At 30.5% G+C, this 14,785-nt stretch overlaps 4 protein-coding genes across 4 annotated transcripts in view; 2 read left to right on the forward strand and 2 right to left on the reverse strand.

Annotated features, from left to right (window-relative positions):
* Positions 1 to 1,350: 1,350 nt before the first annotated feature.
* Positions 1,351 to 4,880, reverse strand: LOC108781450 (sentrin-specific protease 1). The gene is made up of 2 exons (XM_018549412.1): positions 4,825 to 4,880; positions 1,351 to 3,685 (listed from the first exon to the last, which is right to left on the reverse strand). The coding sequence occupies exon 2, from the start codon at positions 3,618 to 3,620 to the stop codon at positions 1,914 to 1,916; it is 1,707 nt and encodes a 568-aa protein (XP_018404914.1). The 5' UTR covers positions 3,621 to 3,685; positions 4,825 to 4,880; the 3' UTR covers positions 1,351 to 1,913.
* A 1,081-nt stretch (positions 4,881 to 5,961) lies between these two features.
* On the forward strand, positions 5,962 to 9,099 carry Tasp1 (Taspase 1). Its single transcript, XM_018550349.1, has 10 exons — positions 5,962 to 6,209; positions 6,638 to 6,732; positions 6,809 to 6,876; positions 6,968 to 7,239; positions 7,312 to 7,391; positions 7,509 to 7,576; positions 7,650 to 7,766; positions 7,874 to 8,057; positions 8,142 to 8,293; positions 8,948 to 9,099. Exons 2-10 carry the CDS (start codon positions 6,693 to 6,695, stop codon positions 9,038 to 9,040), a joined length of 1,074 nt encoding a protein of 357 aa, XP_018405851.1. The 5' UTR covers positions 5,962 to 6,209; positions 6,638 to 6,692; the 3' UTR covers positions 9,041 to 9,099.
* A 1,329-nt stretch (positions 9,100 to 10,428) lies between these two features.
* On the reverse strand, positions 10,429 to 13,492 carry sotv (exostosin glycosyltransferase sotv). The gene is made up of 9 exons (XM_018549820.1): positions 12,711 to 13,492; positions 12,446 to 12,629; positions 12,221 to 12,360; positions 11,917 to 12,142; positions 11,668 to 11,848; positions 11,420 to 11,586; positions 11,141 to 11,284; positions 10,736 to 10,864; positions 10,429 to 10,679 (listed from the first exon to the last, which is right to left on the reverse strand). Exons 1-9 carry the CDS (start codon positions 13,442 to 13,444, stop codon positions 10,458 to 10,460), a joined length of 2,127 nt encoding a protein of 708 aa, XP_018405322.1. The 5' UTR covers positions 13,445 to 13,492; the 3' UTR covers positions 10,429 to 10,457.
* A 652-nt stretch (positions 13,493 to 14,144) lies between these two features.
* The window catches only part of Rab35 (RAS oncogene family member Rab35), a 3,886-nt gene continuing 3,245 nt past the window's right edge, over positions 14,145 to 14,785 (forward strand). Inside the window, exon 1 of the mRNA XM_018549301.1 lies at positions 14,145 to 14,624. Coding sequence (XP_018404803.1) covers positions 14,573 to 14,624 — 52 coding nt within the window. The 5' untranslated portion in view covers positions 14,145 to 14,572. The remainder of the gene's footprint in view (positions 14,625 to 14,785) is intronic.

A 14,785-nucleotide genomic window follows, 5' to 3' on the forward strand; every position in this document is an offset into this window, starting at 1 on the left:
ACACACACATATTATATATATATATATATATAATCTTCATAAATTTTCTTTTATATATTGTGTATATGTTTTATAAAAAAAAGTCCAGAAAATATAAAGAAAACTGTCAAACAAAAGAAAGTAATTTCAAATTGTTTTAATTTTGTAAGTTGCTTTAGAACTCATAATCAAATAACAATATAATAAATATTTTTTATTATTTTATATACATATATTATAAAGAATATATATACACACACACGCGCACGCGCGTTATTAAAATAAAAGAAATAAATGATTCCATCAAGATAGAAAGAAAGAATAGGAAAATATTTATTTATAAACAATATTAAATTTTGAAGACCGCGCGTCAACGTAACTAATACGAATACAAAGCTTATAACAATCTAGCTGGATCTTATATAATTGCTTTTATATATAATTTCGCGTGAATTTATATACTGATATATGTAGTCTTTCTAAACAGCGCGCCGAACAATTGTCTTGAAACAACACAACTCTAATAAATTACCGCATTACTATTACAAATTAAATTGATTAACAATTTAATAATTTCAATTTAATTCGTGATAGTACTATGGTAGTTTATTAGAGTTGAGTTTCAAGACAATTGTTCGGCGCGCAGTTTAAGACTACATATATTAGTATATGTATAAATTCACGCAAAATTATATATAAGCAACTAAGATTCAGCTAGATTGTTATAGACTTCGTATTCGTTATATTTATTTATAAAATACTATTTCACAAAATATCAGATTAAATAAAAATATCTTATATTTAAGACTATATAACAATTAGTTGTATTGGATAATAATTTGAGGGGTCAAAAATAATGTCTTTGCTTTCTCAAATATTCATTCAAGTTATTTATTTCAAAGTTATATTTTAGCTGATTAAATTAATACGCGCTTTTGTTGTATTAATGTGCACAATCATAAACAAACATCAACAGTAATTACTTTAACTTTAGTTTTATACATAAATTAATTCCAAATAAAAAAATGTACAAGACAGACAGTCAATCTGAAAATAATACGGCTATACAGTTGTGGACAAAAGAATTGTCTCTCCTTTTTTTTAATTTCGTCTTTTACAAATATTGTAAAAACGTCTTTATATAACTTTTACGCAATCTAAAACTCGTCAAAGAACAAAAATTGCAATCCTTTTATCCGCAATTTGTTAAAAACAATGAAACTATATATATTACTGTCTTGCATATACAGGGAAAAAAAATTTCATATCTATGTATAGCATATTTATATTCTATATTAATTTGTTTACACTTTATCCAAAGCAACAAAATTATAATTATACACAATAAACACACATCTCTTTCTTCTTTCACATTGAGTCTTAAAACAGAAATATGCTTTTAAGAAATTAAATCGAGAGATTTTGCATTTTTAGGCTTCGGTCCACTTAGCGCTTTAAACGTTACAGAGCATTTATAGCACTGATATGCCTAGTTTGATGCTTCGGAACGCTTCCAGCAAGTCTGATTACGTCATCAATACGTCATCATTTTCGCTGTCTCATCTCGGGAGGTGGGTTAACTGGAGTGTTCATGTAGCAATTGTAGCATTGGGAATAGTAATGAACCAATCCAAGCATAGAATTTGGAGCATAGCATTGAGAGTATTTGGAAGAAGAAAGTGGACCACAGCCTTAATGATAAAACACAGTTGAGTATAGAAAGGACATCAGGAAAGTTTCTCTTTTTCTATTCTTTTTCTTTCAAGAATAATAATAGGTGATATTTTTTTGTATTATTTCCAAACAAATCTCCAATGCATTAAATTGCTTGCTAAATTTGAGTTTTATTACAATATAGCTTTATCATTAGTTTGAAGCTTCTCGCTAATATTGGCCATTTTTCAGTTCGTCAAAGCAGTAATTGATGCTTCTTCTTACAAAAGTTTACTCTTCAATATCTCATAAACCATTTTGTTCCTAAAATACGGCATATCATCTTGAGTGAACGTTATCTTCCTATTTGCACAGACAAATTCGGCAAACATACAAGAGAATACGCCACAATCGCTGCCGTTCATCTGTTGTGGAATGTTCTTGGCTGAATGAAATTTCCATTCGTTCATATCATAAGATTGTTTCTTTTTGTCTAGACTCTCATCCTGTAAATACTGTTTTAGTGATGCTAGACATTTTGGGTTATTGCTGCCCATACTGTCATAATAAGCAATCGATTTATTCCTGAAATCTATTATCGACATACACCAGTGAATGTCCAGATGTATAGGCACAACTACAAGATCCTGTGCGAATATGTCTACTTTTCTGGTCCATCGTTTCAGAGATGAGTGACCACCCGAAAGAAGTTTTGGATAAAAAAATGTGTTCATTGCATGTACTTTTGGATACTTGGCAGAAGACGTGCCTCTGGCAATCAGTAGATTCATGTAGAAATTTATTACTTCATCGTTTAGCCAATTTAAGTCGGCTAACGTGCAAAGGTCCTTCCGCGTGATTCTTAAACCAAAGCCTTCCGCAAGAACTTCGCCTGGAGGATATGGTATGATGGCATTCTTCACTTCTTTCAACATTTCATTGGTCAACGTCGGCAACACTAGTTCTTCCTCCTCTCTATCATCTAGAACAGCCAAGTATAATTTCATAGAACGTGCCAGTTGTTCTTCCAAAGCTGCTTCTCGTGCGTATCTATTGTGCTTTGACAAGACGCAGGTCATCTTCTTTAATTCTTCAGCCTCTCTATGCCGTTGTTCAATCCGTTCGTTGTATCTCTTAGTAACTTGTGGAATAAAGTCTTGTCTCATGATGGGTTTCGCAGCAAGCTCGTCACGTAATGAATTAGTCGCAACAACTTCAATGGGTAACTTTGGTGTAGGTTTCATTAATCCACTGGTACTGGGTCTATCAATTGTAATTACTTTGTTGGATTGCTGATATGTTGTAATACCTTTCTTGGCGTAATTTAAAGTAGGAACTTTTTCTTTATCTGTCCTCGAATAGTTTGACATACAGACTCTATGATGGTATGACATTGGCACCTTAGACAAATTAGTGGTAGATGATTGCATCTTGTTGGATACCATAATTTCCGGTTGCTTTTCTAGATCGATCACTTCTATGGGTTTACGTGCAGGTTTATCCATAAATATTTGTATCCTATTTGGAAACAGATTTTGAAGCATTTCTTCATATTGATATTTCTCTTTTAATTGATTAGTTTTGGATAATGTGGGAGACTTGTGATAGACGTCCGGCATTCTATGTTTGTGATGGAAAAAGTGCTCCATTGGTTTGTGATTGTGATGCATCATAAAACAAGTAGACTTACAAGTGGGAGTTTTGTAATATTCGTAGGATTGCAGTTGCTTCTTATGAGTACCGTTCATCTGTGCACACGGTTTTATCGACGAACATTTCTGCTCACCCATATATACGATATCATCGTCATCACTGTCATCAATGGTAAAATATTGTTCCATTGTATGTGCTATATTACAATTGGATTTAAATTTCTTGGGTGTTATATATTCTTCTTCAAAGTTAAAGTCCTCAGAAGCTTTCCGTTTCTTAGAACCTTCATCTACCCATCCAAAGATCTTCTTCAGAAAATCAAATATCACGGACATTGTTAATACATATATATATCCTGGTCTTATTGTCCATTCAATATGTATTACTAATGTAGCTCAATCTAAAAAATAAAAAATAAGAAATTCTTACATATAATATACTCATTGATATAAACAAAATATCACAAAAATAGAAACTATGTAATAAAGTCAGAGTGTAATCAATAAAGGCATTTTTCATAAAAATTTTTAGTCACACAGCTCTAGCTACACAGCTTTTGTTTTTGATTAATATCAATGAGATACATAAGAAACATACAGGTAACTTTACAAGAGTATCTATGGCTATGTCTCATTTAACGCTCACAATTCTCATAAAATCATTTTATCCTTGTTGTTTATGTTAAACAAGAATAGTGCTTGCAAGCATTAAATGAAACATAGCTTAAAAAATAACGGATGATCACATGAACCTCCAGAGATTAAAATCAACATTTCTACTGGTTATACTAATTATATACCATACTGGAAAAGTTTCGTATTTATTAAAACCGATTCATTCTTTCCTTAAAATTTTGTGTTAATATTTAATATTTCTTAATATCTAAATAATTTATAAACAAATAAGTAAATAAGATTTATTTAAAATATATTTAAAAATTGCAATTCTAAGATAAATGAATAACTAATGCTAATGTTTTGTGAATTTTGCCATTTACTTCATCAGGGCAAGAAGCTCACTGATATAGTATCAGTATACTCCTAGCCCTGATAAAGTAAATGACAAGATTTATGAAACATTGGTATTAGCAATGAATAAAAGCATGGCGATAACCTGTAAACTTTCTTGTATATTTGAAGATAATATCCATTGAAATCTTAAAAGTATAAGTGAATAACATGTGTTAATTTAATTTGTCTTGAATATCAATTTTTTATATATTTTTAATACTTTCTAACATGTTTATCTTATATTAAATTAACACAAATTTTCCAATTATACATGTGAACTACAGATAGCAAGAGCTGTATTCCTTATATTTAACATTAATAATAGCAATAATAATAATAATTATTATTATATGCTTGTCCAATTCAAAGTCTTATAAACTTGAATATTAGAACATATAAATTTAAATTTATTTGAAGCTAAAAATCATAAAACTGTTCAGCAATAAGTATGAAATACAAGGATATTCCTTGACTTGTATCCATACTTGTATATATTTATAATTTTCAAAAGATTGTTAAAATAACTTACATCAGATCCTTTGGAAAAGGAAATTAGACAAAAGTACAAATAAGCAAATGCTCATTTGTATCTTGTTTGATTTCTGTTAAATTTCTTGTTGAGTATATAAGAATTTTTTTTATATTAAGAATCCAACCTAAAAGAAGAAGAATCATGGTTATTATGAAATTAAAACTTATACTGTACAAAATTATTACTAATTGAAATAATTTGCTTGTACTTTCTATACCAATGCATAAAAAAATTACTTATAATTGAAGGAAAATGATATGACTGAAATGAAACATATAATTTTACATTAGAGAAAAAAGAGAAAAAGGAAGGATAAAAAATACTATAGAAATATATATACTCTACAGAAAAACAACTTAGCTATACAACCTTAGATGCAAAATTGTTTAATTATAAAAACATAACAAATATCCTAACTAAAAAAGGCCGACATAAATATCATTGCATTTTAACAAAATATACGTTGAATACATCCCATCGATCAAAGGATATTTGTTATACACTCATACATTTAAATGTTTTTTCAAGTGTAAAAATCTAAAAAGCACCTGAGTAGGATAGCGCAGCAGTCGAATTAATTGTAAATAATACATAATTATATATTTTCGATTATATATATATGTATAGATATATATATATGCGAACGTATACGCATCGGTGTGACGACAAATTTACCTCATTGCGCGCATACGACGCACACCTGTTCCGGTTGATGCTTACTTTCAAGGATTGTGTTGAATTTGCCGTATGTGCGATACAGGGGAAACAAACTGCCATCTTAGACAATCTTGGAAAAAGGGAGACAGGCTTCCTGGCGCCGCCTGGATCTAGACACAGATCTAGGATACCGGAGAATTAAGGCCGCAGCACACACTTTTGCATGACGCATAGGAGAATCAACCAATCAGAGTTCTTCTTTTCCTCCCACTTCACAGAAGGGAAGCATTTTGATTGGTTTATTCTCTTATGCGTCATGCAAATGTGTGTGCTGCAACTTTAGGAGTTGCAAGCTTATTGACTATTGGCTACGCATCACATCTTGCCGCACGGTCGGTAAATGTTTCGCGTTTACCGTGCAGAAGTCATGACGAATGTGCCGGGTGCCCAGCAAGCTTGGCCAATTGTATCTCGTCATCGAGGACGACGAGAACCTGGGCCATTTATGTCAGAAGAAGAAAAAGTTGAAAAATCGCTTGAATAAAGGTAGACCTGTTTCGCCTCGTTTCGATGGTTTCGAGTGTTGCATTATCATTTTTGGAAAGCGTTGCCGGCTTCGACTGTGCCTAGTAAGCTTGGTTAAGTTTACCTCGTAATTGTAGACCGGGCCATTTATATTTTTTATATTAGAAGAAGATGGTTTTCGGAACACACAATTATGTCTCGTAAGTTCGTTCGGTCTATTTCAGTCTATTTTTTTCTGTGTTGATTTTGCATTTTTCGTAATCCTCAAAAAGCCGTCTCGATCTCGGTTGGTTTCGCTATCGCATAGGACTTGTATGGTCTTTATGGTCTCATCAGGTCTCAACTCTCATTGTCTTTTCATTTTAACTTACTCTTGTATTAAAAATAAGATGCGATGAAATATTATCATTGTAAAACTGCAGAATTTTGTGAGAACAATGTAATTACAATTGATTATAGTTTTTAAAAGCTATATGCCATAAGTTTTATTCTAATAAAGTAGTACTTTTGAAATACGATATGGTTCTCTACATTTGAAGTATATGTTTAAACAAATATTTATTATAACGACAAGCAGTTCATATTAGGTTAATTTTTTATTTTGTTCGTCTTAATTTTTTTCTTGCAGCTTGTAAAGAATTTTGTACTTTAAGAGAAATACACTAGAAAAACAAGATAGTCCCATGAATAATAATAAGGAAGGATTTATTGCTGTACATGTTGGTATGTAATTATTTAAGCATTATTTATAATTTATATTTGTATACACATTATAATGTACCATTTCTTTTATTGATAGGTGCTGGGCAGCATTCAGCATCACTCAAAGAAAAATATCAAAAATTATGTCGTGATGCATGCAAAGTTGTAAGATTTTCAAGTAATTTAACGAACTATAATACATATTTAATTTTTTCTAAATTCTATATTTTTCTTATAACTGTATGGTCTCTGTCAGGGAGCTCAAAGTTTAAAATCTAGTAGTAATGTATTGGATGCCGTGGTTGAAGCAGTAATGGTATTGGAAGATTCTCCTATGACAAATGCTGGATTTGGATCAAATCTCACATTGAATGGCACAGTAGAGTGTGACGCTAGTGTAATGGATGGTAGCAGTTTGCAATATGGTGCAGTTGGTGCAGTTAGTGGAATAAAAAATCCTGTCTTATTGGCAAAGCGTTTATGTGAACAGCAGTCCATTAAGTTTGCATATGGCAGAATTCCTCCTAGGTGATACTTTAGTTTTAATATGTTTACAATTATATTAAAATTATTGTTATATTAATTTTTATTCTTTATTAGCTTTTTAGTTGGAAATGGTGCACATATTTGGGCACATGAGATGGGCATACAAATTTTACCACCAGAACAGTTAATATCAAGTATATAAAATTATAACACAAATTTTTAAATCACAGAAATTGATTTATAATTTCTGTATATTATAATATTTATTTTTTATGTGCATTTTCTATTAATTTATCTAATGTATTTTCTAGTGAAAGCTCAAAAGATATATAAGCATTATAAAAGAAAATTAGAAAGCTGTAGTGCAGAAGTCCAAAAGGTATGAAGACGTTATTTTTCATATATATTTTTATTTTATTTTAAGTAAAATTTATTATTTGTTATGCTAATAGTGTGCAAAGAAAAGGATGGACACAGTAGGAGCAATATGTGTTGATAATAGTGGAAATATCGCTGCAGCTTGCTCGAGCGGTGGTATAATTTTAAAATATCCAGGAAGAGTTGGACAGGTATGATTTGTTTATTAATTGTATTATTGTATAACATATTATTAATTGTTTTAATATAAATTTTGTTGCATGTTTTATCATAGTTTATCAAACTTTTTAAATTCTAGGCTGGAGTATGGGGTTGTGGTACCTGGGCTTGCAAAGATACTTCGTATTCAGTAGGCACTAGTACTTCAGGTTGTGGAGAGCATCTTGTGCGCACTTCATTAGCACGTACAGTTGCAGAAGCTATTTCAGACACATCTTGTCCAACTACAAGTTTGCATCGTGCGATGAGCACCGATTTCATCGGTGCGCCACAAATTTAGCATAATTATGATAGCAATAGTGGTGATCAATAAAAGCAATGACAGTCTTTTTATACTTTCTCTCTAGATTCGAAATTTCTCTATGGACTTGAACAAAAGCTTGGAGGTGTCATCGCTGTACGATATTCTCCACAAGAAGGTTTAGGCGATTTTCTCTGGAGCCATTCCACAAATTCTATGATAATAGGTTATATGAATACATGTGAAAGTGCATCAATGGTACATATTACTTTTTTTTGCCTAATATTGTAAAAATATATATATATATACATTAAAAAAATTTTCTTAGAATATTTTAGCCACAATAAATCCAAAATCGAAATTAGAAAGGAATCACCAATTCTTTTAAATTTTGATGTAATCATACATGTTTGATAAATCATTTATGTGATGTCCCTTTATGAATGATAAAGTCACAAAATAAATGAATAACATTAATATTTCTATATATGTGACAGTATTTATTGGTTTATTAGAATACTTGCATATTAAATTGAACTAAAATTAATGATTTAGGCAGTCACTTTCAATATTTTGTTTTTGTTTTATTTAATTTGTTGTATTTTAATGTTTTTTTATATAGAAAAATATATAAGTATATAAAATTTCATATTTAAATGTAACATTTCTAATATAAAATTCATATATTCTATATGTAACTACATTTTTTATAATATTATATATAATTATTGTGATTTTGTTAAAATTCCATGATAGCAACAAATGAATTTTCAGATTTAGAGCACCAACTTTGTATTAAATCACTTTAAAAGTTCAAACAGTGATCATAAAGTTTCAATTCGTAGGCTAATGTTATTAATATAAAATATGAGAGTCAGATTTATTAAAAAAAAATTTTATTTTTGTTTATAGAGTTACATGTCAGCTTTATCACCACATGAAGTAGGTAAGAAAGCTATTGTTGAAGGAGTGTGCTTTAAATTAACAGGATTTGATAAGGTCTGAGAACAATTGTATTAATGAAAAGATTTTTCACAAAAATCAAACAGAAAGTTCAATTTTCAGAAAGCAAAGCTTATCGTGAAATCGTATATTATACAAATATAATAATTTTTATCTAGACATGATTATATAAAATATTAAATAAAACATAAAAGCTATTAAGGTATAAAAATTAACTCTCAGGTCTTGGTTAATATTTTGAAGATTTATTTAAAAGAAATAAAAAATCTTTGAATTTGTTTGATTCTTGCGAAAATTTGGTTTATTACTCATTTATGCTACATTTTACATGTATCCTTTTTATAACATTAATAATAATAAAGATAACGAAAGAAATATCATTTAAAGTATAAAGTAATAATTTCTTCTTTTTATTTACAAAATTTTACAAATTATTAATCTTAACAAAAATATTCTTTACAACTATTAAATTCTTATATTTCTTGATTTTTATTTGATACTTCACATTACTTAATGGAAGAAATTGTATACGATGTGGCTATTAATAAAGATTTTTATGTAAGATATATGTATGTATATATATATATAAAACCATATATATATATATACATAATGAACTTATTTGGTTTTTGTGGAAAATCCTTCAATTATACACATACGTCATTTTAGATGTAATAAGCTTTTATAAAAAATTATAATTTAAAATACTCTATATACAAAATTTTTATACAAAATCATTAATTTAATGAAATATGTCAATGCTGCCAAATTGAATCATTTTCCATAATCATAACTTTATACAGTAAACAAATTTTTCCAACTTTTATATTACTGTATATTTTATAGTCAACTTATATAAATATAATTATCACTATCAACAACGAATCTAGATAACAGTTGAAATAATCTTTCGTTTTATCCTAAACAAGTATTTCACCTATTATATAATACATATATGCCCAATTACAATCAATAGAGTTTAGATAGAACTAAAGTGATATCGAAGTCATTTATTAAATATAGTTTTTGCTAATTATAAGTATTTCACCATTTTGAATAAGATTACAAAATATATTTAAAGTTAAATAACGTAAAGTGAGTTCAAGTTATTCACGAATACAGTATTTAATACGAAATTGAAAAGATTTTATTACGATTTATAATTAGTTATAAATTGACTATTTTTATTATTTACATATTGTATTATTTACGTACTTTCATATAATACTATAAAGAAAAAAAATATCGCATGTAATATAGTTTCGAATAAATTTGTGACTCTATTTATTATAATTAGACATGTGCATTTTAATTAATATAAATATGTATATTCTCTCGATAAACTAATCTTTTTCTTCCTTTTTGATGGAAGAAAATTTACGATTATAGAATCATAGTATTTTAATTTATATTAAATTGACTTCGAGATGATTACTTTGAAATATTATATACAATTTTTTTATAAACTGCCTATGTCGTTAAATCGTTTTAATTTCTCCGGGAATACATCTTTAAAGAGTACCGGATCTGCGCGAAATTCAACTGATTCCAATGGCATAGTTCCATAAATAGAAGAAAATTTGTTTATACACTGTGTACGTTCCACCATATGCGTCAAATCCGCAGATAACATTTCAGTATTGGTACACTCGGGACATCGGAATTTTTTCTTTGGTGTTACCTATAAGATTTTATATAATTTTTAGATAATGCCAGTACATTGACCGAAAGTCTTACCTTTAATGGAGCTTTTCCAGTAATATTTGCTACCAAAAAATTCATTGCGATATCCTCGCAATTCATGTGTTCATCAACCCATTCCTTTATGTCTCCGGGCATGGCTGTAGTATACATGTAATTCCAATACTGAAAGATACATTGAGAAAGACTTATAGTTTTATACGAATTGTATAATTCCAATACTCATACAAAAAATAGTGTAATTTACTTTGTTGGATTAACTTATATAATCTTTGTGAGGATAACAGGAGAGGATGTTAGTTTTTTGAAAAAATAAAATCCTAGGAGTTTTATAATAATGTGCGGCCTGAAATATTAAATAAAAATGTTAGGTACACAAAGCAATAATGCGTCCAATCTCTTGAGCAAAGAACAGTATAAGTGTTCGTAGTATAAGCTTACTTTATGATGAAAAGCTGCTCCTGTTAATACCATAGAAATACTGTTCGTCCATTCGCTTTCATATTTCCAGCAATTAGTACCATTATCCCACATATGTAAGCGAGATGGAAATCCAACGATTCTATCTGGAAATTCCCTCCATACCTAACAATTTATATGTTTTATTAATGTATATCTTTGTTCAATTGTTATTAGAAAAGATAATATAAATATACAACATGTATGTAACATATTATATGTGTATATATTTTTGGGACTACATAATTATTTCAAGTATACCTCATAAGCAAATTCTACTTCATCAGCAGTCAACATAATAATATCATCATCTATTGATAATACTGCTTCGGTTTCAATCTCATCATATGGATAAAATCGATTAGATAATTTATTTTCTTTCGTTTGTATTACTTTTAATGGCTTACTAACTTTCGGCCATCTAGTAGCTATAACATTAAATTAGTAAAATTAACGTATGATGTGTAATGTTTGAAGCAGACACTCAAGATGTTAAGATATAATCTTACAATGTGGTGGATCTTTGTGCTGATTATTCCAAATTACTAGAACTTTGGACAGACTCGGTACCTTCACGAGTTTATTAATCAATAAGAACAATAACTCCAATCTGTCATACGTTAATATTACAGCAGTAAAACCACGCGTTTTAGGAGCAGTCACTGGTAAAAAAAGTGGTGAAGGCTTTCCCTGTATAAAAGAAACAATTTGTTTGATTCACGAAAGATTTGAGTTTTCTTGTTTTAGTAATGATCCACCTTATAGGATGGTACATTCCAATATGTATAATCTCGTGTCAAATGTGGAAATACACGATCCGCAAGTATTTCTAGTGTAGTTTCGGTAATCTTCTCCATTGAACTAAAATAATGATTATAAAGCCATGCATTTTGTTCTTGCATGTCCATAATACGTTGAGGAGATATCTTTTTTAGCAGTTGTACTGTTAATAAAATGTCAACTTCACGTATAAAAACAGCAGCTCTGATATAATAAGAAAAAATTAGTATATATTGAAAAGTAGTGCAGCAGATATTAATTTATTATATAAATGCATCTTACTTGGTCCAATCGATTACATCATGAAATGGCATTATGAGAAAATCAGCTATAACCACAGGTATACAACCAGCAGCCATTGCATCCAAAAGCACACTTTGGGCAAGTCTAGCGCCACGGATTATTAGACAAAACGTTCCAGTCTAAAAGAACATAAAGTACCTTCAATTATATTATATATTAATAAAGAAAAATATTTTGCATGTGTATTAAATATGATTTTATTACTTGTAGAGTATCAGGATACTTGTATATATCCTCTCCTATACAACGTATTGTATTATTCATTGGATTAAAATGCAGACATGGACCTAGTACCAAAATGTCTTTTGGATATGTTGTTTTTATTTCCATTAAATCTTGCTCAAAAGCATTATTAATGTTGATTTGTGAAGATATTACTAACCATATTCTGAAATAGAAAATAATTATACATACATACACATTTTATATATATGCGTGTAAAAATATATAAAACAATGGAAGATATTACCTCATATTACTATGATTCGTTTTCAAATTATTTACAAGTGGACTGTAAATTGGTAAACTAATGTCAAAGCTAGGTCTGTATGTCAATGATGACATTCCAGCACCTGCAATTATTGCTCTTCCTACTGGTACATCAATGATAGTGTTGTAGTCTGGTACAGTTCCAGGTACCATGTTAAAAATTAAATGATTTTCTCCTTTGTTCCAGAAAGGTAATGTTCTTAGTGCCTGAGAGACTTCTTGCAATCTCAATCTATTCTGATTGAGAGTATCAATGGAAGGAATAAAAATACAAGCTTCGTATGGATTAGGAGTATAAAATTTACTGTTGATAATAGCATTCAGAATTTGATAGAATTCTTTCGTCATCTGTCCAGTTATCGATCTACCCATGGAGTCCAAGTATATTTTGAGTGGATAAACATATACCAGAAGTTTGTTCCCCTGGCTGCCACATCGGTACACATTGAAACAAGTGAAATATGTGCAGGAAGAATTGGTTACATCTGCAGTACTCGAGTCAGCAGGTAATGTTTGAATAGGTAAGGTATTTATATCATTCAACGTTATAGGAACATGTTCGGTATGTTTTTGCGTGCTACCAAATTTAAAAATATGATATACTGAAATCAGTACAGTGAATAATGTAAATGACAATAAACATATCACAAAGATATTGTGATAATGGTATGAGACTCTGTTGGCTTTATGTGATATACGTGCTGGTAATACCATCTCTTTCTCTTTCTTCTCACAAGATATTGAAAAATATTTTGTTTTATAAAAATCTTATACATTCAAGTATATAAATCTTCCTTGTAATAATTTCAAACACATTAGCACAGAATATACGAGGAGAGCTGTCAGCTAGCATGTATAAATATTTATCTCAGTATGTATACAATTAAAAATTCTCATTATTAAAATGATACTCCTTCTTTTTTATTAAAAAAAATTGCCAATAGACTGTTGATGTAAAATTAATAATATTCATAATATAAACACGATGTATACATAAACCTCTGTCACACTCTTCAAATTTTTCAGCTTCTGGCTTCTGCTGAGTAGCGAGTACTCAGCTGCTCAATCCTCAGATCTGAAATTATAGTGAGGTTATGTTCGTAAAGTATGTTCATTTTCTTTGTAAACTGCTTTCAGTATAAAGGTCAATTCACAAATAACCGTATACAGCGTACTGATAAATGGTTTGCTCTTTTTAACTAAAATTTTTTTCTCCAGTAAAAAAGAGGAATCGTTTAAATTTCGATAAAAATACATTCAATTAATGTATTTTTTTCGGTAAAAGTAAAACAGGTTTGAGAAAAGAAAAAAATCTCAAAATATAAGATCGGATATTGAGAATCGAGCATTACGGGCATAACGTCGTATGTTGAAAACGCCGCCATTGGGACGTCCGCGGAAAGGAACATGGCGGCGGTGACAAGCTGGTGACAATCTGATATGGGATGGGCGTCGCGCAGCTAAACGTAGGAACGCAGCTTTTTTTCTCCCGCCGTAATGATAATGAGTGGTGATACCGCGACGTATAAACATGGCGATCATTTGACACTGCAGTCGTCCTCCGATCCAGACGAGTCGCGGTTACTGCTGCTACTCTTATTACTACTGGGGTACTGGGGTTCGTGCGGGGGTAGCGGTACACACATAGTTCGATCTTAACTAACAATTTCCGTGATACACATACGAGGCCTCGCGAGCGTTGTCGGGACGGCGCGAGATCGCATAAAGAATATCTCTTGCCAAGAGCACCGCGGAGAGCCTGTCGGGGGTGACGCATAGCGAACGTTCCGGAGCCTGCGACGCGGCATCGAAGAAGGAGCGACGCGCGTCGTGTGCGTTAAGATGGCCCGGGAGTACGATCATCTGTTCAAGCTGCTCATCATAGGAGACAGCGGTAAATATACACGCGTGTGTAACACCACCATGCCAAACCGTCTTGCGATGACGCACAATTCTCTGGTCTTTATTAGCCTTATTCTCTTGCGCTTTATGTTTAAACCTCCTTTGTTTCGCCTATTTTTCCTCCTCTCTTTCCCCCCCCCCCCCCCCCCCCCC

The sequence above is a fragment of the Cyphomyrmex costatus genome, unplaced genomic scaffold (assembly GCF_001594065.2).
Source record: "Cyphomyrmex costatus isolate MS0001 unplaced genomic scaffold, Ccosl1.0 scaffold123, whole genome shotgun sequence".
NCBI lineage: Eukaryota > Metazoa > Arthropoda > Insecta > Hymenoptera > Formicidae > Cyphomyrmex > Cyphomyrmex costatus.

Excerpts from the sequence above, each read along its gene's own strand:
- Tasp1 (XM_018550349.1), top strand. The coding sequence starts at position 6,693 with ATGAATAATAATAAGGAAGGATTTATTGCTGTACATGTTG. Across the intron at positions 6,877-6,967 it reads GTCGTGATGCATGCAAAGTT|GGAGCTCAAAGTTTAAAATC; the intron begins GTAAGATTTTCA and ends GGTCTCTGTCAG. Across the intron at positions 8,058-8,141 it reads GATGAGCACCGATTTCATCG|ATTCGAAATTTCTCTATGGA; the intron begins GTGCGCCACAAA and ends CTTTCTCTCTAG.
- sotv (XM_018549820.1), bottom strand. The coding sequence starts at position 13,444 with ATGGTATTACCAGCACGTATATCACATAAAGCCAACAGAGTCTCATAC. Across the intron at positions 12,143-12,220 it reads GATGTAATCGATTGGACCAA|AGCTGCTGTTTTTATACGTG; the intron begins GTAAGATGCATT and ends TTATTATATCAG. Across the intron at positions 10,865-11,140 it reads GAGCAGCTTTTCATCATAAA|TATTGGAATTACATGTATAC; the intron begins GTAAGCTTATAC and ends TGTATCTTTCAG.
- LOC108781450 (XM_018549412.1), bottom strand. The coding sequence starts at position 3,620 with ATGTCCGTGATATTTGATTTTCTGAAGAAGATCTTTGGATGGGTAGAT.